Below are 21,078 nucleotides of genomic sequence, written 5' to 3' on the forward strand. Positions count from 1 at the left end.
ATATAAATTTTAGGGCTTCCCTGGTGGTACAGTGGTTGGGAGTCCGCCTGCCGGTGCGGGGGACACGGGTTCGTGCCCCGGTCCGGGGGGATCCCATGTGCCACGAAGTGGCTGGGTCCATGAGCCGTGGCCGCTGGGCCTGTGCGTCCGGAGCCTGTGCTCCACAACGGGAGAGGCCACAGCAGTGAGAGGCCTGCATACTGCAAAAAAACAAAATAAAATAAAATAAAATAAAAATAAATTTTATTCCAAACACTTGATATAAGTTAGAGACCAAAAAACTTAGTAGTAATACTCTATTAAAAAAATTTTTAAACATTAATATAATCTTTACCTTTCATTTTAAAGGATTTTAATTTAGTTTTTATTATTAATCTGCTACTAATATAATTCACATTTTTGTGAACACAAAACAGAGCAATATATTACTTTCCTTAGACATCATAAATCAGATATTGCTACTTTAAGTGGCACTGGGGAAATTTTATTAAAGCTTCGTAAACTGTAATGTCCAAGATTTCAAGGTTTATATCCTTGGGGTGGATTTGTGGTAATAACTGGTAACATTAGTTTGACTAGCTGTGTTTCAGTAGTAGTAAAACTGCCATGTTAAATCATGAACGAGAACATCCAAAAGATAGAAAATGAGGTATTTTCTAAACATTACATTTATTTTCACAGAGGAGCAAGAGGAATCAGCTTATAATCTCTACATCTCTGAAGTCCGAAACCTCAGGCTTCGGCTTGAGAGCTGTGAAGACCGTCTCATCAGACAGATCCGCACCCCCCTGGAGAGAGACGACCTTCACGAAAGCGTGTTCAGGATCTCAGAGCAGGAGGTGAGGCTGAGAAGCGCGTGGGGACAAGATTAGCACAGATTACTGTCTTAATGACCTTTACTGTCGACTCTGCGACCTCTCGCACGCTCCCTTTGCCAGGGGTCACTTGGTGAGGTCTGCCTATGTACTTAATGCTGATGGCAGACGAGGATTCTGTAATTCAGTTCCATCTCTCACTTGGGTAAACACAGGAACACGTACTTTCTCACCCATTTTTGTGGAGGCTGCGAGGGCTTCTCACAGTTTCTCACCTGCTCCATGCACGAGCACTGAATTAGATGTTTGGGCCTGAAGAGACGGACAGTGCGGGAATGATTATGAAACTTGACTGCTTTGGCTTCATTTCTTTGATAAAGAAAAAGTAAAGAGTATGTAAGTGTTTTGCAACTAGAGATGATCATACTAAGTGAATTAAATCAAAAAAAGACAAATACTGTATGTTATCACTTATATGTGGAATCTAAAATATGACACAAATGAACATATCTACAAAACAGAACCAGACTCACAGACATAGAGAACAGACTTGTGGTTGCCAAAGGGAATCGGGGCGGGGGAGGGAAGTACTGGGAGTTTGGGATTAGCAGATGCAAACTATTATATATAGAATGGATAAACAACATGGTCCTACTGTATAGCACAGGGAACTATATTCAATATCCTGTGATAAACCATGATGGAAAAGAATATGAACAAAATGTATGTATGTGTTTAACTGAATCACTTTGCTGTACAGCAGAAATTAACACAACATTGTAAATCAACTACACTTCAATTAAAAAGAATATGTACATGTTTAAGTCAAGGGTCATAATGGGAAATGTGTATTTTTTAAGTGTTTGAAGAAAGAGACACCATCTGGAGTGATAGCCTAATCCTTATGTTTGTTCTCTGTTGTGTAGAAACTAAAGAAAGAGCTGGAGCGACTTAAAGGCGATTTGGCCACAATCACGAGTAAATGCGACGACTTTTTCAGTCAAGCAGCCGCCTCTTCCACGGCTCCCACCCTCCGATCCGAGCTCAGCGTGGTCGTCCAGAGCATGAACCACGTCTATTCCATGTCCTCCACCTACATAGAGAAGTATGGAACCACTGCCTTAATAGAAATCATCTAAACTGGCTTCATAAAAGTGCCACTTACATATATAGGCTGTTTAGCCAAAAGTTCATTTTTAAGAATACAAATTTTTTTTCTTAATAACAAATATATTAAATATTTCTATGGACTTATGATGCATCTTCATGCTGAAAGGGAATGTGAGCTTCAGAGACTAGAGCATTAATGATCTTCCCACATGTTACCTATAGTTTTGGTAGCTCAGCTATTGCAGCCTATAGGACTTTCCTCCCAGGCTTGGTCTAACTTAGGTTTGAAAGAAGCCCCTGTACTGTTGGAATCTCCTGCTGAAGACCACTGTGGGGGCAGGGCATGGGTTCTGTTAGAAGACAGTTAGCGGGATGTTAATCCTTTTTAGAAAATTTTATTGAAGTATAGTTGATTTACAGTGTTGTGTTATTTACTGCCGAGTCACTGCTACAGCAAAGTCGTTCAGTTATACACATATATACATTCTTTTTCATATTCTTTTCCATTGTGGTTTATCCCAGGATATTGAATATAGTTCCCTGTGCTCTACAGTAAGACCTTGTTGTTTATCCATTCACTATATAACAGTTTGCATCTGCTAACCCCAAACTCCCACTCCATCCCTCCCCTAACCCCCTCCCCCTTGGCAACCACAAGTCTGATCTCTATGTTTGTGAGTCTGGTTCTGTTTTGTAGATAAGTTCATTTGTGTCGTATTTTAGATTCCACATATAGGTGATATCATATGGCATTTGTCTTTCTCTGTCTGACTTACTTAGTGGGATGTTAATCTTGTAATAAAAGTGTCAGTGTCTCAGGATGAAGAACATGCTGCAATATGCACCCTCATGGTGCTTTGGGACTGTATTGCGGGAAAATAATCGCTTACCAAAAGGGGGTGTTGTTGAATTCTCTTTTTCAGGTTGAAAATTGTCAACTTGGTGTTAAAAAACACTCATGCTGCAGAAGCCCTTGTAAAATTCTATGAAACTAAACTGTGTGAAGAGGAAGCAGTTACAACTGACAAGAATAACATTGAGAATCTAATGAGTACTTTAAAGGTATGCATTTCACTGCTGGCTATTTTTTAAGATTATCCTTTAAAAGTATTTCTCTAGCACTTGGCCCAGGTCTTCAGACATCAGGCATTAAATATCTGAACTTGAGTACATTTCTGTCCATTCCATGTCCTGTCTCTGTAGTACCATGGCTTACTGTAAATAAGTGTTCATTCATTTGTAGTTTGAGGTGAGTTCTTTTCATTTGAAGTTTGGATCTTTTTGGCGGTAGGTTTTTATAGTCCATTCATGTCGGCAGCAAGTGGAGTTGAAGCTAAAAAGTAAATTATTGGTAATAGATTCTCTTGTGGAAAGAGGCAGTTATTTTAAGAAATCAAGGAGGTGAGTAGAGTAGTTAATCTAAGAAGGAAGAAGGCTGATAGTTATACTCCTCTGTTTCTCTTCTTCCATTTATAAAGCCCTGAGTAAAGATATTGTAAAACAATTGTGAAAAGTTTTCTCTGATTTTTTTAATGCATGTGTTCATTTTTAAACAATAAGATCAGTAGATATTTAAAAAACAAACAATGTAAAAGACTTACCGAGGTGGCAGACTTGCTTATGAAATGTATTTTATTTTATTGATATGCAAATTTTGTTAGACTGAACTCTGTAAAACTGTTGGTTTTTTTAGGTCAAAGTACAGTCAAATATTGGCAATTTTATAAGGTTCAAGCTAATGTAATATTTTGTATATGAAAGATATTCTTTCCATTGTCTGATTTTATAGCAGTCATTTGTAAATGAATTGTAAAATTAGGTGAATAATGTGTTTACACATTGAGCGGTTGATTCATTTTTGTAACTTTATAAATTGATGTATTTTAGCAATGGAGATCTGAAGTGGATGAAAAGAGAGAGGTCTTCCATGCACTGGAGGATGAGCTACAGAGAGCAAAGACCATCAGTGATGAGATGTTTAAAACCTACAAAGAGCGTGACCTTGACTTTGACTGGCACAAAGAAAAAGCAGATCAGTTGGTTGAGAGGTGGCAGAATGTTCATGCTCAGATTGACAACAGGTTAGTACCCTTTTCATTCAGTTTTAGCTCAGATTTAATCTCTGTATTCTGGGTAAAGTCTAAAGGTATTAGGCTTTTTACTTCCATATGTAATTCATTCCATAGAGTTAATTTCCATGTGTAGTTAATTGTGTTAATTGCAAGAGTTCTGTCCAATTACATTTCTTTTTTATAGGGTGGGCTTTAGTAAGATATTTAACTTCCAAGTAACTTATTTTTCCGTTCTGTGTTATTACAACTGTTGATGTACTCTGGCATTTATATAGTTAATCTACTTGCCTTTTCTGAAGGAAAAAAAATGTAGTTCTCTAATTATTACCACTGATAATATCAAAATAACCATGACTTAGTAAGAGGAGGGTGGGTCATGCATTTCCTAGGGCTGGGAAACGTAAAGAAACTGAAATGTCTTAATGCTCATTTTAATCGAAGATACAAGAAAGTCAAAATCATCTGCCTGCTGACTGAAATAAAAAAGTGAAAAGAAATGGGATGGTTTTGGGGGCTCATCTTAAAAGAAATGGAATAGTGTTCCTTCTCATTCATTTTTTATGTTTTTATTAATGCATCTAAAATGCTTTTATTATATAGTGCCATTTGTGAGAAATAAATTATGTTTAAATATTTAGTATCTAATCTCTAAAATACATGATCTGTAGGTTTAATGTAGTGGTTTTAAAATCATAGAAACTGGGGTGTTTAATCACAGCTCCTAGAAAGTACCCTCTGAGTCCATGTTGAACCATTCATTGCTACCATGTCATTTTTTCAGAAGTGAACTGCCATTGCTGCAAACTTTGGGTCTTCAAGACTTGCTAATTGATAATTATTATGGTTAACTTTCCAGTTTTCCTGCTTTTTAGCTTTAGTCTCTTGGGCTTGTCCCTAGAATAATCAGTACCGATAAATTGCACAAGTCCTGGAGAAAAAGAATTTGTATTCAACCCAAGGCAGTGTAGGTGCCCTTGGAGATGGGCCTGGGATGCTGTAGCCTTGGATTCTCGACACACCCCTATTGTTGTGCTTAGTGCATCTTAGGACAGTAATACTTTGTCCCTCCCTTTTTTTCTACACCTTCCGCCTTCCTATTGGTTACTCTTGGAAACCGTGACTACTCTTTTGTTAATCTCTCAGGTTACGGGACTTGGAAGGCATTGGGAAGTCGCTGAAGTACTACAGAGATACTTATCACCCTTTAGATGACTGGATCCAGCAAGTTGAAACTACTCAGAGAAAGATTCAGGAAAACCAGCCTGAAAACAGTAAAACTCTAGCCACACAATTGAATCAACAGAAGGTGTGTAAACACAGTTCCTTGTGCTAGGGTTGTGTCTGCATTTGGTCACTCAGACCTTGACCTTCCTTTCTCTTGTTAGTACGATAAGTCAGCAACTATTTCAAAGAAGGCAGGGAATAAATCACAAATGTTAAAAATTTACACTCAAACCTACATCCATCCCTTATTTTGATTTAAGAAAGTTGCATGTTGGGGCAGTTCAAGTTTCTAATGATCATTTAATTGTAGGTATGGAAATCTCTGTGGTACTTTGCTGGCTGCAATAGTTTTGTGGGATCCTACATTAAAAAAAAAAATGGTTAGTCATAGAAAATTAAACAGCCACATGTGACCAAGAGTTAAATGCTTTGAGATTTTTGTTCCATCTTGAGGGGCCAGGAATTTCTAGCTCTCTTTAGATCAGGATTAGGTGGGGGCTAAGGGTTTCAAGTCTACTTGTGGATAATTCCCATGGAGTTTAGTAATTTCTGCTTTGGAAGCCTCATGAGGGGGTGTCACATAGTGGCTTAATCTTGAAAGCTTGGACTTTACCCATGAGGCAGATGACATTAAGTGCAGTGGTGTAGAGGGAATTCCCTGGCAATCCAGTGGTTCGGACTTGGTGCTTTCATTGCCGAGGGCACAAGTTCAATCCCTGGTTGGGAAACTAAGATCCCACAAGCCATGCGGTGCAGCCACATAAATAAATAAATAAATAAAGGCTATAATTTTTTTTTAAAGTGCAGTGGGGTAGAGAGCTGTAGTCTTAAGTGATGTGGGTATTTCTTAGTGCCTGAGGTCTCAAGTTGTTGGATAGCATAGGGTTCCTTGTCCTTTTTCTCGTAACCTGTGTGTACTTATAGATGCTGGTGTCTGAAATAGAAATGAAACAGAGCAAAATGGATGAGTGTCAGAAATACGCAGAACAGTACTCCACTGCAGTGAAGGTGAGAAGACCAGTTCCTTGCATCAGATTTCATGTTCAGATATTCAGGGAGGTGCTTCTATGGTGCACTTTTAAAGCCTTTGCAGGTCATTCAATCTGTGTTAAAAAGTGAAACAGAGAATCTTCACTCTTTGTCACTTATCTGAAAGTGTGAGTCACGTGACGACCCCTGGTTCTTTCATTCTCTCTCTGTGTCACACACGTGCACAGCCTGGCCACACCCCCATGTGCACCAGAATAAAATGTAGCTCTGTAATCCGCCTCTTACCACTTTGCTTCCCCCCCTCCCCTCCTTGCTGGAGTGTTCCATGCAAGTATTGCTGGAGTACTCCATGGAAGTATTGCTGCAATATTCCATGGAAGAACGTCTACCTTGTGCTCTAAGTCACCCACCACACCTCAGCTTCACCCATCCAGATCTGCAGTCCCATTTCCTAACTAGAGGAGAGAGAGGCTGAAAATAACTGGCACACTGTCTCCATGAACTCCTAAAGAGACTTCTTAGGAACTTTCCTGGCCACCATAAATGTTTCTGATTTTTATTACCACCTTGGAAACATGTCAGGATTGGATTGATTCTTGAAAATGTAGTTTTACAATATTTTCTTGACTTATTCAGTGAAAGTACATGCCCTTTCTCTGCGTCAAGTCACTATAGAATGAAGGGTTAGTGCTTTGCTTTAATTAATCTTACCATTTCCTTTATACAGGACTACGAATTACAAACGATGACCTACCGGGCTATGGTGGATTCACAACAAAAGTCTCCAGTGAAACGCCGGAGAATGCAGAGCTCGGCAGACCTCGTCATTCAAGAGGTGATACCCGTCCAGAGATGGGGAGGGTGTAAAAGAGAGAAGCAACGCTTTAGCAATTTTACATTTATACATTTGTATTGTGGTAAAATGCCCATAATAGAAAATTCACCATTTTAGCCATTTTAAAGCATACAATTCAGTGGTGTTCAGTACATTTGTAATGTTGTACAACCTTGAACACAATCCATTTCCAGAACATTCCATCATCCCAAACAGATGCTGTCTACCTATAACAATGCATCTTATTAAGGGTTTTAAAAAACCTTTGAAAATCTTCATTCAAGATGAATGAATTACAGAGAATAGTAAATGTGTATCATGATTAAATTTAGAAGAGGATTGTCATCACTGTGGTTTGCACAGCAGTCATCTCTTTCCTACTCGGTTATCATTGCTGGGGAGTCGTGAACTTCCCTGTCCCAAAGACTAGTTAATATTTTAATTATTACTCAGTGTTCATTCATTTAGGGCAACTGGAGATTCTGTTTTTTTTGTTTTTCCTTACTTGCAGTTCATGGACCTGAGGACCCGGTATACGGCTCTGGTCACCCTCATGACACAATATATTAAATTTGCTGGGGACTCATTGAAGCGTCTGGAGGAGGAGGAGGTAACCATTAACCATGGGCAGGTTATTGAAAAGGAGCCACGAGATGGTTTCATGATAAACTCACGTGGTTGAGAGCTGATGTATAAGTGATTAATTATAAAATTACAGTGAAAAACAGTAGAGGCCTAGGATTTTTTGGTTTGTTATTAAGATTCTCTCAAACTGAAAAACATTACAAAAAAAAAAGGAACAACCTTTTTGGAAAATAAATTTTTAAATTTTACTCTAGGGCTCTAGTATGAGAGCGTTAATGTCGTTAAGTGGTTCTATTTAAATTATGGAATGCTGGCAGTTTAGCAGAATGATTTTCAGTTTTCTCACAGTTGAGAAGTATTGTTCTTTGAAGTATAGTTACTACTGTTATGATATCTGCAGAAATACTACACAAACACATTTGTTTTATGCATTTTAAATTAATTTACATCTTCAAGGATTTAAAACATGAAAGCCATTAAGTTAGAAGTAGCAGGTGTTTATACAAAATGGTAGTACTTTTTAAGAATTGTGGGGGGGTTTATTTTGGTTTTGTTTTTAGCTTTGCCAAAAACACATGGTGTATGTTAAAAAGACTAAGTACCATTCTAATTTGGAGAACTTCAGTGCCTTTGATTATGCATTTAAAATATATTCAGAAACAGAAAGAATAAGGAGTTATTTATGGAAGTATATTTTCATAAAAGGCTATTGTATCTAATTTTGAAAGTATGCTCTGCTCTATTATCTTGATATGCTTTCTGTTCCTAACCTCAGAACAGACAAAAATAGTAAACCAAATGCTATAGTAAGTAAATTGTGGGGCATTAGCCATTTTAATTAGACCATTATTGAAATTCTGTAGGTGACTGTACTTAGTATAACTCCATTCATATAATGAGAGAACCAAAATGGTAGTAAATGTCTAATAGATGTTGCTTTCTTAGTTTCTAAAATTATGACCGCTTTTGTAAACTACTTTTGTCTGTTCAGAGTTAATAGTTTTCGGCAACTAAATCACTAACATGGCTACTTGCAAGTCTTTATAACCAACTTCCTTTGGGTTTAGAAAGGAGAACCAGAATATTTTCACATTCAAATAATTGGCATACATTTTTCATCTATGAAGGAAAGTCCATAATTTTTTTACATTCTTAGTTTTTAAGAGATGTGATTCCATTTTAAATGGTATACAGATCTTTTAAATTGTGTATTTTGTAGTTAAATGTTATATAAATAATTTAAGCCCTTCCCTTTCTGACAATGTATGTCTGCACATATATGAGCCAATTTGCTCAATGTATCTGATGAAACAGAATAGAACTTGATAGAACCAAAAGATATTTCAAAAAGCCTGAAATATATCCAAAATTATGCTTGTCATCCTTTGAAATATAAAAGATTATGTTGAATTTAAAGTCAAAACAATGTAGCTTATGGAAGACCATGCAAAGATTATTATAATTTAAAATAGAATTTAAAATTCCTTGTTAAAATTTCACCACTTAAGGATATTAATAATGGAATATCTTATAAAAGATACATAGCTCAGTTTTCAGATTCCAAAGAGTAGTGTTTCTGAAACTGGGTCTGTAAAGACTCACATGAGAGATCTTGGTCAGAGAGCAGAATTTTCCATGATAAACATGAAATCAAATAGGGATTCGAGTTAATTTCAAAGATAATATCAAATTAGTTACAGAAATATTCATAGAGTGTCTGTAATAGATAAATGGATAAAGATATTTCTCTAGTCTTTGTTGATCGCCAAATATATTAAATGTTAATTGCTGAGATTAAAGGACAGCATGTCTCCCTGGGGAACATTTAGATAAAACTTGAAGTTATTTTTATTTGAACAAGTTTGAGATATACAAGAAAGCAAATCAGCAATAGGACTAAATTGTTTCTAGTAATTTTCCTAATATTTGCTAAAAAAAATTCAGAGTTATCCAGGCAACATGAGATTATTATCAGTCACTAAAATGACTCCAGAACACTGAGAGTTTAACAACAGACATTTTTTTCTGAGAGAATTTTCATTTTTTTAAACCTTAGAACATGACCAAGAGAAAAAGGGAGGGACTCAAAACTTCTGAGCAACAGCTAAGTTTTAAACAGAGTTTGACGAGGAATTGAGAAAGACCCTTTTAGAAATCGTCTGCTGAAAACATGTTGAACACCTAATGTATAAGCAGATAAAATGCTTCAGTATCACTGAGAATTGACCCTGATAAGAAAATAAAGAAAATAGAACACTAAATATTGCTGAATGTGATGAGATTTGTTTTCATATGAATTCTTATTAAAAATCATATTTTGGTTAGCAAAGGAAACATCTAAAATTCTCATCAAAATTATTGGGGATCAAGAAATGAGAGGAAGAAAAATAAGATTCATGGTCTATAATATAAACTAAATTTTTGAGATTTACCAGGGCTTTTCAATGAAAATAAAATCTGCTATTTAGAATAATTTCCCTCCTTTTGTTTAAATTATTTCTAACTATGATGATTTTGAGCTGATGATATGACACTAATAACCTTATGGTATTAATAAAGAGAAATTAAGTTGTGATTATAAACTAGCCCTGATCATGTTCTGTAGTCAAGTGTATTTCTCCCAGCTGAGATTGATTCTGTAATCAGTAGAGTAAACAAGTTTTCTTAATTGGAGCTGAATCCCAAAGTACACTTTTACAAGCATTTATATTTAACAAATATCTTTATGTTTATGGAGTATCTGAAGGTTCTTGTCAAGGTGGATTCATATGAGCCATGTCATTAAGGACAACAACAAAATCAGTGAGTATATGAAGCACATCTTTTCTAAAGCCACCAGGGACTATATGTGCCTTTGCATTAGCAATTCTGACTATTGTAAGTATCATAGTAGGGCAAATATAAATTAGTGAGGCATTTGATTGTAGAAATTACAGATTTTTGTATAATTTTCCTCCTTCCTTATGTTAAGTATTATTTCCTCAGTTGGCTCTCTGTTCCGAAGTTCTGTATCTTGCTTCTTTCACTGTAAGACAGGAGAATGTAAATATCATTTCAAATTTCCATTGGGCTAGAAAATGAAAACTAAATTCTCTAATGTCATTCAGTTCCTATACATTGTATGTTCTTCTTAGCCCATAGGACTGAGTTGTGTGTGAGAGCAGAAAGAGGACTGTTGTGAGAATTTGGGTTCCTACTTTGTCACTTGCCTATTGTGTGAGTTTTCAAAATTATTTAACCTCCCTAGACCTCAGTGTCCTCATCTGGGGTGAGGGTCATACTGTAAGGTTCCTTCTTGCTGTAAAATTCTGAGCTAGCTAATTTTAAAAGCAGAATTATTCCTAAGAGACCAAAAAAAAAAAAAAACCAAAAAAAATAAAAAGAAAAGAAAAGATTCCTTGATTTAGCAAACCTGACACACAGGGTTTTTCGTCTTCTCCGACTACTGACTTTCTGAAGCTTCTTCTCTGCACATGGTGGTGGGGTTGGTGGTAGGGTTTGTTCTGCCTTTGGTTTCACTGGTCTGTGTAAGTCCTTTCATGAGCATGGCTTCAGATTCTTGAAGACAGATTGGAGTCGAACGGGTTTGACCCTTCTGAACGTCTCTCATAGATGAAAAGCCGTCAGGAGGCTTCTGAGCACGGAGTGTACTCAGCTCTGCTCCAGCGGCAGGAGGTGACAATGCTGGAGAATCGCAAGCTCACGGGGAAGATAACAGAGCTGGAGAGGATGCTGGCTGAGCTTGAGAAGCAGAAGTCCCAGGTTGAGGAGGAGCTTCCAAAGGTCAGGGAGGCAGCGGAGAACGAGCTGAGGAAGCAGCAGAGAGAGGCAGCAGACATCACCCTGCAGAAGATGCGGGCGGAGGGCGAGGCCCAGAGGTACCGCCGGGAGCTGGAGGCCGTCGAGGGGGAGAAGGAGGCGGCGCGGCGCGAGCTGGAGCGCGTGAGGAGGCTCACGGCCGAGGCCGAGGCCCAGAGGGAGGCCGTGGAGAGGAACCTGCGTGGCTTCCGGAAACAGCTGGAGGAGCACGTCGCCACCAGGAGAGCCCTGGAGAACCACCTGAAGAGGAAAGACTCCAGCCTCCACGAGGTGGAGCAACAGAAAGATAAGCTGATGGAGGAACTAAGGAGAAAGAAGGACCACGAGGAGGAGCTCCTGAAGCTGGTCGAGCAGATGGAGAAAGACCTCACGTTCCAGGAACAGGTGGTGGAGAGACAGCTGATGGAAAAGCAGAAAACTGAATCGGAAGCCAGAAGAAAAATAACCGAGAGGCAGCATTCGCACAAAGAAGACACACTGCCAGCTTGTACGAGCACCCAGGCTGAGGAACTGAAGCAGCAGGGGGATGAGCTGACAGTGGACAAGAGAAAGGCTGAGAAGGACAGGAGGGAGCTGAAGTATGAGCTCAGTGCCCTGCAGCTCAAGAAAACCTCATCGGAGGAAAAGGCTCGCTTGCTCAAAGAAAAACTGGGTGAAACCAGCAATGCACTGAGATGCCTCAAGCTGGAGTTGGAAAGGAAGGACCAGGCGGAGGAGGGGTTCTCTCGGCAGCTCCGGGAGCTGGGCAGGCGGCTGAGCCAGACCACAGGGAAGGCAGAAGAGGTCAGGCAGGAGGCCGATGACCTTAAGAGGATAAAGCACAGCTGTGAGCTAGAACTGGAATCTCTGCAGCAGGAGAAAGGGAAGCTGCAGAGGGAGGTGGATCGGATCACCAGGACACAGGCTGTCAGCAAGAGGAGCGTCCAGCATTTAAATTCACAGGGTACTTCTTTGCAGGATGACAAGGACTTCTCTGGCGAAAGAGCACGATCCTGCCAGAGAAAGTCAGATCACCTGAAAGAACAATTTGAGAAAAGCCACGCACAGTTGCTTCAAAATATTCAAGCCGAAAAGGAAAATAACGAGAAAATCCAAAAGCTTAAAGAGGAATTGGAGAGAAGTAATGACCGTGCAGACATACTAAAGCACAAAGTGGACGAGCTCACCAGGCAGAACAACGAAACCAAGTTAATGATGGAGAGAATTCAGGCAGAATCAGCAAACGTGGTCTTAGAGAAACAAGCCATCCAGCAACGATGTGAAGCACTGAAAATCCAGGCGGATGGTTTTAAAGACCAGCTTTGTGCCACAAACAAACACTTGCACCAACAGACGACAATGGAACAGGATTTCCAGAGGAGAATCAAATGCCTGGAAGAAGACCTGGCCCAAAGTCAACATTTAGTAAGTGATTTTAAGCAGAAGTGTGACCAGCAGGACCTCATCATCCAGAACACGGAGAAGGAGGTGCAAAGTCTGAGTGCCGAGCTAAGTGCATCCAAAGAGGAGAAACGCCTTGGGGAGCAGACGGTGCAGATGCAGTGGGCACAGGTGCAGGACCTGAACGACAGATTGAAAAAGGTGCAAGACGAACTGCACTTGAAGATCCTAGAGGAGCAGGTGACCCACAGGAAGATGGTTCTGTTTCAGGAGGAATCTGAGAAATTCAAACGTTCTGCAGAGGCGTTTCGGAAAAAGATGGAAAAATTGATGGACTCCAGAGTTATCACAGAACATGATATTTCGGGCATCCAGCTCGACTTTGTGTCTCTCCGGCGGGAAAACTGCAGGGCGCGAGAGAACGCGAGGCTCTGTGAAACAAATATCCGAGAACTTGAGAGGCAGCTCCAGCAATATCGTGAGCAGATGCATCGAGGGCAGGATGGGGAGGCACATCACTACCAGAAATGTCGGAAGCTCACAGATGAGCTGGTCGCCCAGAAACGGGAGGTGGAAAACCTGAAGCAAAAGATGGATCAGCAGATAAAAGAACAGGAGCATCAGTTAGTGGTGCTCCAGTGTGAAATCCAGAAAAAGAACCCAGCCTTCAAGCCACATCTTGAGATGGCAGTGAAGGAGTATCAGCGCCCAGTGGACTTCTCCTCCTCTGCCCCCGTGGCCGGGTCCCCTCTACAGAGGTGGACTCAGGAACCACAGCCTTCGAAGGAAAGATGGCAACATCCGGGTGCTGAACAGATGCAGAAAGAGGGCCAGGGCGGGCCGTCAGGGTCTCCGGTTGAGAAAGAGAAAAGTCAGCAGTGTCACTCTGAATACTTTTCTCAAACCAGCACCGAATTACATATAACTTTTGATGAGATGAACCCTGTTGCAAGACCGTCAGAAATCGAGAAGCTAAGAAATCAAGGTCTGTACAATTCCAGACCCGCTGTCAGGTGTCAAGATGACAAGTGTGAAATAGACCTGGTGACGCTTCTGGCGCCCTTAGAGGTATACCCTGGATTCTGGAACCTTGTCAGCTACCCTCTGTCAAGTTTCCGCTCTCGTTTCCTTTCTCTGCTAGGCTACATTTTTTAACCGTGTTGAATGTGATTGACTCTTTGTAGTCCGACAGAAGATCATGCTATCATTTTCTAGTGATTTACTTGAATCTTTACTACAAACTACAGTCTTCAATTTTTAAATGTTTGAGATGAAAAACACAGAGGTCATGGTTATCCTGTCATATCTATGGGATTCTGTTCTGAAAAATTTGACCCTAAAAAAAAAAAAAAAAAAAAAAAAAAAAAAAAACTAGAAAAACCAAGAAGTTAACTTTAGTTTCTAACGCGTTTTTGGACAGATTTTATCTCCTGTCTTTTTTAGACACAGCATTTTAATACCTTAATTGTCATCTAAAGTTTAAACTTCAGACTGTCAAAATAATATCTCTTGTTCCTGAACCCTCTTGGGCTTGAAAGTGTTTTTCTCTTATCTCATCTTTGTTATTCTAGGAATTATATTTGGATTAAGAGTGGGTATAGCATGACAATGTTCTTTAGATGACTTTTAATGTCTTACAAATTCCCGTTGCAGATAGCTAAGGACAAGCAGTGTGCTATGCACACAGAAGTCACGGCATTAAAGCAAGAAAAGAGCCCAGTCCCCGGTGCTGATGAATGGCTGCTTGAAGGGTGCAGGGCACTGGGTGTACTCAAAAGAGATGTTCTTAAGAAGGGCTCAGAACCAGAGACCTTTCAGAACTTTGGTGGTGATCAAGCATGCTCGGTCAGGGATGATGAGTTTCAATTCCAAGGGCTCCGGCACCCTGTGACGGCCAGGCAGTTGGTCGAAGTGAAGCTTCTGGACATGAAAACAGTTGAGCAGCTGCGACTTGGCCTTAAGACCGTTGAAGAAGTTCAGAAAACTCTGAGCAAGTTCTTGACAAAAGCCACCGCCATCGCAGGGCTTTACCTAGAATCCACAACAGAAAAGATTTCATTTTCCTCAGCTGCCAAGAAAATCATCATCGATAAGATGATCACTTTAGCATTTTTAGAAGCTCAGGCGGCCACGGGTTTCATAATTGACCCCCTTTCAGGGAAGACCTATTCTGTTGAGGATGCAATCCTTAAAGGTGTGGTTGACCCCGAGTTCAGAATCAGCCTCCTTGAGGCAGAGAAGGCGGCCCTGGGGTATCCCTGTTCTTCTAAGACACTGTCAGTGTTTCAAGCCATGGAAAATAGAATGCTTGACAGGCAAAGGGGCAAACATATGTTGGAGGTGCAGATTGCCAGTGGGGGCGTCATCGACCCCGTGAGGGGCATTCGGGTTCCTCCAGAAGTTGCCCTGCAGCAGGGGCTGCTAAATAACGCCATCCTGCAGTTTTTACATGAGCCATCCAGCAACACCAGAGCCTTTCCCAACCCCAATAACAAGCGAACCCTGTATTACTCAGAGTTACTGCGCATGTGTGTCTTTGACGTAGACGGGCAGTGCTTTCTGTTTCCATTTGGGGAGAGGAACATTTCCAATCTCAATGTAGCGAAAACTCACAGGATTGCTGTCGTCGATACTAAGACAGGAGCAGAACTGACTGCCTACGAGGCTTTCCAGAGAAAGCTGATTGAGAAAAGTACCTACCTCGAGCTGTCGGGGCAGCAGTATCAGTGGAAGGAAGCCACGTTTTTTGAGTCCTATGGGCATCCCTGTCGTATGCTGACTGATACTAAGACAGGATTACAGTTCAGTATCAGCGAGGCCATAGAGCAGGGAACCATTGACAAAGCCTCCATCAGAAAGTATCAGGAAGGCTTCCTCACACTCACAGAACTCGCTGATTCCTTGCTGAGCAGGCTAGTCCCCAAGAAGGACTTGCACAGTCCAGTGGCGGGGTACTGGCTGACTTCCAGTGGGGAGAGGATCTCTGTGCTGAAGGCCACACGTCGGAATCTGGTTGATCGGATCACCGCCCTCCGATGCCTCGAAGCCCAAGTCAGTACCGGGGGCATCATTGACCCTCTGACCGGCAAGAGGTACCGGGTGGCCGAGGCCTTGCACAGAGGCCTGGTGGACGAGGGGTTTGCGCAGCAGCTGCGGCAGTGTGAGCTAGTCGTCACGGGGATCAGTCACCCTATCAGTAACAAAGTGATGTCAGTGGTGGAAGCTGTGAGTGCAAATATCATAAGTAAGGACATGGGAATCCGCTGTCTGGAATTTCAGTACTTGACAGGGGGGCTGATTGAGCCCCAGGCCCAGTCCCGCTTGTCGATTGAAGAAGCCCTCCAAGTAGGGATTATAGATGTCTTCATTGCTACAAAGCTCAAAGATCAAAAGTCCTATGTCAGAAACATCCTCTGTCCTCAAACGAAAAGAAAGTTGACATATAAAGAAGCCTTAGAAAAAGCTGATTTTGATTTCCACACAGGACTTAAACTCCTAGAAGTATCTGAACCCTTGATGACAGGGATTTCCAGCCTCTACTATGCTTCACAATAGGACCTGTTTATAGAACCAGAGTCAGGGGTGATGCTGTCTAGTTTGTCTGCTTTGTCCACAGCTTGATGGTATGAGATCCACGGCCTAGTAATTGTGTGACATGCTTGAAGCACAGTTAATTTCTTGAGGGCTGGAAACACCTGACTGCTCAGAAGAGAGAATACTTTTAATTTAAAATTTTTTTAAAATTTTTTTAGATGAAGTTTTATTGGAATGCAGACACATTGTTGTGTACATATTGTCTTTGGCTACTTTTAGGTACAAGGACAGAGTTGAGTAGTTCCAACAGTAACCATATGGCTCACAAAGCCTAAAATATTTGCTCTCTGGTCCTTTCCGGAATAAGTTTGCTGTCTCCTGATCTGGAAGAATTTGCATCACTCCTTTAGACTAAAGGTCAGGAGGCTTGGATTTTAGACTCCATTCTGCCAGAGAGAGAACACTTTTAAAATGGAAAATAACAAAAGATATACTGCTCTTCATAATGGTTCCATTATGAAGATTATTGAGATTCATTTTTTGACTCCTACCCAAACTAAAATGAAAGTCTTTTACCTGGAATATGGGCTAAGCTTGAGGAACTCCAGCGAGTTTACAGCATCCTTTCTTCAGAACTCTGCATCACTGCCTGGATCCAGCCTGGTGTCAGGATTCCCATTTATTAAATGATTCATTACACTCACCAAAAGAGCACTTAAGAAAGAACCGTGGAATCACAGAGGAAAATGTAAACTTGTTCTCACATCCGTGAGGCTGTAGTGTTTCAGATTGCCTTGAAAAATGAACATTTTTAGTTTTTCTGTATGTCGTAATCTTCTTTACATATTATATTTTACCACCATCTCCCATTTCTAGTTACAACTTTGTAATTAAAAGCAGCATTACGAATGAGTTGTGTGTTGGAGGAGAGGGAAGGTTTTTCTTCATTCTACGTATTTTTTGTTTTGTGTAGACTTTATTCTTTCAGCTTTCCATTCATTGTCTGGTACTTTTCTGTCACGACAATTATGATTGTAATGCTAATGCAAAGGCAGCAATTCAGATTTCCTCTAGTGCTTCATGAATAAAGTTGAGTTTTTAAATGTGTCATATTAATAGATTAGCTGGGAGGTTAGGCTGATCATTCAAGACTATTTCTCACAGCTTGCTTTGCTACCATAAACATTTTGGAAGTACATCTGCTACGTGACTTTTTAAATATGGTAAAAAATGAATAAAATATCTCAGTAACCTGTGTGTGATGAAAAATATTTTTAAATCCTTGTTTTCTGTGGAGAGATCACTTTAATGGCTCGGTAATTTACTGGAATATATCTTTTTTTTTTTAACCCTCACACCTGTCAGAAGTCACTGGAAGAAGAAAAGAAAGAGCATGTTGAAAAAGCCAAAGAATTACAAAAATGGGTATCAAATATCAGCAAGACATTGAAAGATGGAGAGAAGGCTGAAAAGTCTTCCTTCTTTAAGCAAAAGGTACTCACCGAGGTCCTGGTTTAATAATAATGATAATATCAATAATTATAGTGGGGAGAATTTACTGAGTTGATACAGTCCACCTAAAAAAAAAACTCCTTTAATTCTTTAGTTTCCCCCGTTTCTATATGCAGTTATAATGAGGATCAGAGACGTTAAGTAACTTGCCCAAGGAATCACAGTATGTGGCAGAAGAAGCTGTCTCTGCTTCCAAAACCTGGACTTCATCAATATTAGTCTCACCGTTAGTCAACCAATATGTGGGACTGCTTTTCCTCACAGTGAGATCTGCTTCCTGATCGTTTTGATGAGCGTTGCAGGAGAGCAGAGTCACTCTGTTTTGTGCCCTGAGTATATTCATGCCCTCTGTGTCATAAAGAGTTGCAAGCTCGTTCTTAGAATAGAAACAAAAAGTTTCAAGAACAACAAACTGCAGACCAAGATGTTAACATTTGAGGATCACATTTAGTTGTGCTTTTCTGGGTCTTTTCTATTTCTGAAAGAAGTGTTCTCCCATCATCCACTGGAAATTGTAGATTCTTTCCCTTCCCTAAATGAAGTCTTTAGTTCTGTAGGCTGTGTTCTGAACCCCACTACTTGACCTAAGTTGAGTGGCTGCATTTCGTGAGATGTTACTGCTCTGAGGTGTCCTTTGGGCTGTCCCACCTGAAGCTCTTAGGGCACTGAGTTAAGCAGTTTTGCTGCTGCTACTGATAACGCTGGAATTGCTGCTATATTTTAAAAAATAAATTTCCACTAAGTAAGCAGTATTTTTCTCGATTATGTTTCCTGCACTGCCCTCCTGCTCCTGCCTGACCTGTGGAAACTACAGAGGCGATCATTAGTTTTCCCTTCCAGCTCTGCATCAGTATACACTTGTCATCACTTGAAACAGACATTTTTGACATACTCCAATAGCAGAAAGCTTCAACATCTTGTCTCATTTCGCCTATGGTATGAGGCAGATGAACCTTATTTGAGGTTCCCTCGGGAGAGGTTTATAGACCTGAGTATTTACTTGAATTCTCATTCAGTTGAAATAAAGCCAGCTTAGCTCATAGTCTAGCAAACTGCATTTTATAGAGTGTGGGGGAAATAAGTTGGAAAGGAAAATTACATTTAGTGTTTTAAACCCAAAACCTTCGAAGCAATTTTATGCGAATATTTAGTTTAAAACATCTTCTTCATTTCCCCCCTGTCAAATAGTAAATGAGCTAAAATAGGGACACAAACTTAGCAAGGATTTCTTGAGAGAACAAGTTTCTTTTCAGGAACATGGTTTATAAACGCTTGGTATTTCCTCATTCTGTAGTTTTAAATTCTCCAAAATTTTACCGACTAGTTTTAGTTTTAGACCTAGCAGACATAAAAGTAGACAGATACCTTTGCAATGCAGATCATGGCCCCAGTTATAAATCTTGAATAACACTTGAGGGTCTCTCTGTTGGAGGAAATTTAAGGTAATTTGATGTCAGTAATAAATGTGTCTTTCAAAAAATCAGCACAGCCTCATTATTACCTATAGCCATGAAACATAGACTTTAGGTTGACTCTCAGTAGAATACGTCTGGGGAAAATACACCTTTTCATTGTCACATCATTTCATTTCTGTTCACTTAAAAGAATGGCATTTAATTTCTGATATTAGGCCTTCAGAAATGATACAGAGAGGAATTAAGAGAAAGTAAAGAGGTCAATTTTATTTCTCTGTCTGTCACAGGCGACTTTTGCAAGTGAAGTCCTAGTAATAGAAATTATTTAATCTTGACCTGCAGACCTAGAGAGGAATACTTCTAGAGAGGAATTTTTTTCCAAAGGAGCATTGTATCCAGGAGCTTGGGGGAAAGAAGGGAAGGTTTTTGTTCCATGTTCATGTATCTTTTTGAGGTTGGCGATGTGCCAGTGCTGAACATCTGGCCACCTGGGGTATCATTAAGGCATTCTCTATTCGTGGTTGGGCCGGGACAAATGCCAGAACCATATCATGTGGTATTATTATTTCCTCATGGAAATGATGGCCTTAGGGTTAGAGGGAGGGACTTTCCTTTATCATGCATTCTCAATAAAGCAGTCTCCTTATCCAGGCCTGAGAACCAGTAATAACTGATGGGTTATTGACTCAGATCACCTGAAAATATTCCCATCGTGTGGGTCTTGATGAAAACTTGGAGTTTTTTAAAATGACTGTTGTCTCGTCTTCGTTAAGGAAGAGCTTGAGTGTGTTTTCTTTACCTCGCAGATTTCCAGTGAGGAAATATCAGTCAAGAAGGAACAATTATCTGAAGCACTGCAAACTATGCAGCTCTTCCTGGCTAAACATGGAGACAAGTATGTTGGTTTTCATTAGGTCTCTTATTTGAAGTAGGGGAGTGGTCTTCAAAACTCTTAGCAAAGTAGAGGATGGTAAATTGCAACGTAGAGTTTAAAAATGGGACTCAATCACAAATTTACTTAGTAATATAATAACCTAAGACTATAAACTTAGCTATTTAATTGTAGCTTTTCGTCACTCTTGGACTTTACCAAAACCCTGAAACGTACTTATTATCCCCATATATTGCTGAAGAGACAACAGGCTCAGAGAGTTTAGGATCTGTAGCTAGTCAGTTGTAAAGATGCCAAGCCAAGTCTTGATTCTGAGTAGTACTTACTCTCCAAGACCTACCTTTTGGAAAATGTGTGTAAATACGTTCTTCATTTTCTTAGCTGAGAACTGTAGCAACTTAATTTCTTGTGGTTTGGTTCTGCTTTTTGCAACAAGGCACTTCATATATTTCAGCTAATGCCTCAGGCAGGGAAGGAATCTACCCTTTTCTTAAATATTTTTTGTCATCTTTAGAATTACTCTAGAATGATTTTATATTGTACCTTAGGTTAAATTTATAAGGAAATTGGGTTAATTTCCTTATAAATTTCCTCTTTATTCATCCTTCTGCTTGAACAAGTTTCATCTTGAATCATGGTACCTTACTTGTCCCTTTTCCGTGTTGGAACTAACAATGGGATCTTTCCCTCTGTCAGATAACAGCAGTTGTTATTTTAGAAATTTGTATATGCTAGAGAGGTGCTGATATTTTAGTTTACACTCTTTTCCTCTAGTCCTTTTCCAGGCAAGAGAAGGATTCCTGGATGTTTTTAGGGTCATAAGGGCCATCCTTAATTTTCAAATACGACCATTCTAAGACCTGAGCAATCTGTATTTGAGATTATATTACATTTT

At 39.9% G+C, this 21,078-nt stretch overlaps 1 protein-coding gene across 42 annotated transcripts in view; it reads left to right on the plus strand.

The window, feature by feature from the left end:
• The window catches only part of DST (dystonin), a 503,614-nt gene that overhangs the window by 335,971 nt on the left and 146,565 nt on the right, over window positions 1-21,078 (plus strand). For 38 of the 42 annotated variants that reach the window (XM_059077098.2, XM_067005926.1, XM_067005928.1 and 35 more), the window contains 10 exons: window positions 682-839; window positions 1,742-1,920; window positions 2,849-2,987; window positions 3,813-4,006; window positions 5,141-5,303; window positions 6,146-6,229; window positions 6,939-7,046; window positions 7,558-7,656; window positions 17,730-17,858; window positions 20,098-20,186. In XM_059077098.2, the coding sequence (XP_058933081.1) occupies window positions 682-839; window positions 1,742-1,920; window positions 2,849-2,987; window positions 3,813-4,006; window positions 5,141-5,303; window positions 6,146-6,229; window positions 6,939-7,046; window positions 7,558-7,656; window positions 17,730-17,858; window positions 20,098-20,186 (1,342 nt within the window). The other 4 variants (XM_067005934.1, XM_067005933.1, XM_059077102.2 and 1 more) reach the window with 2 other exon arrangements.

The sequence above is a fragment of the Kogia breviceps genome, chromosome 10 (genome assembly GCF_026419965.1).
Source record: "Kogia breviceps isolate mKogBre1 chromosome 10, mKogBre1 haplotype 1, whole genome shotgun sequence".
Lineage (NCBI taxonomy): Eukaryota > Metazoa > Chordata > Mammalia > Artiodactyla > Physeteridae > Kogia > Kogia breviceps.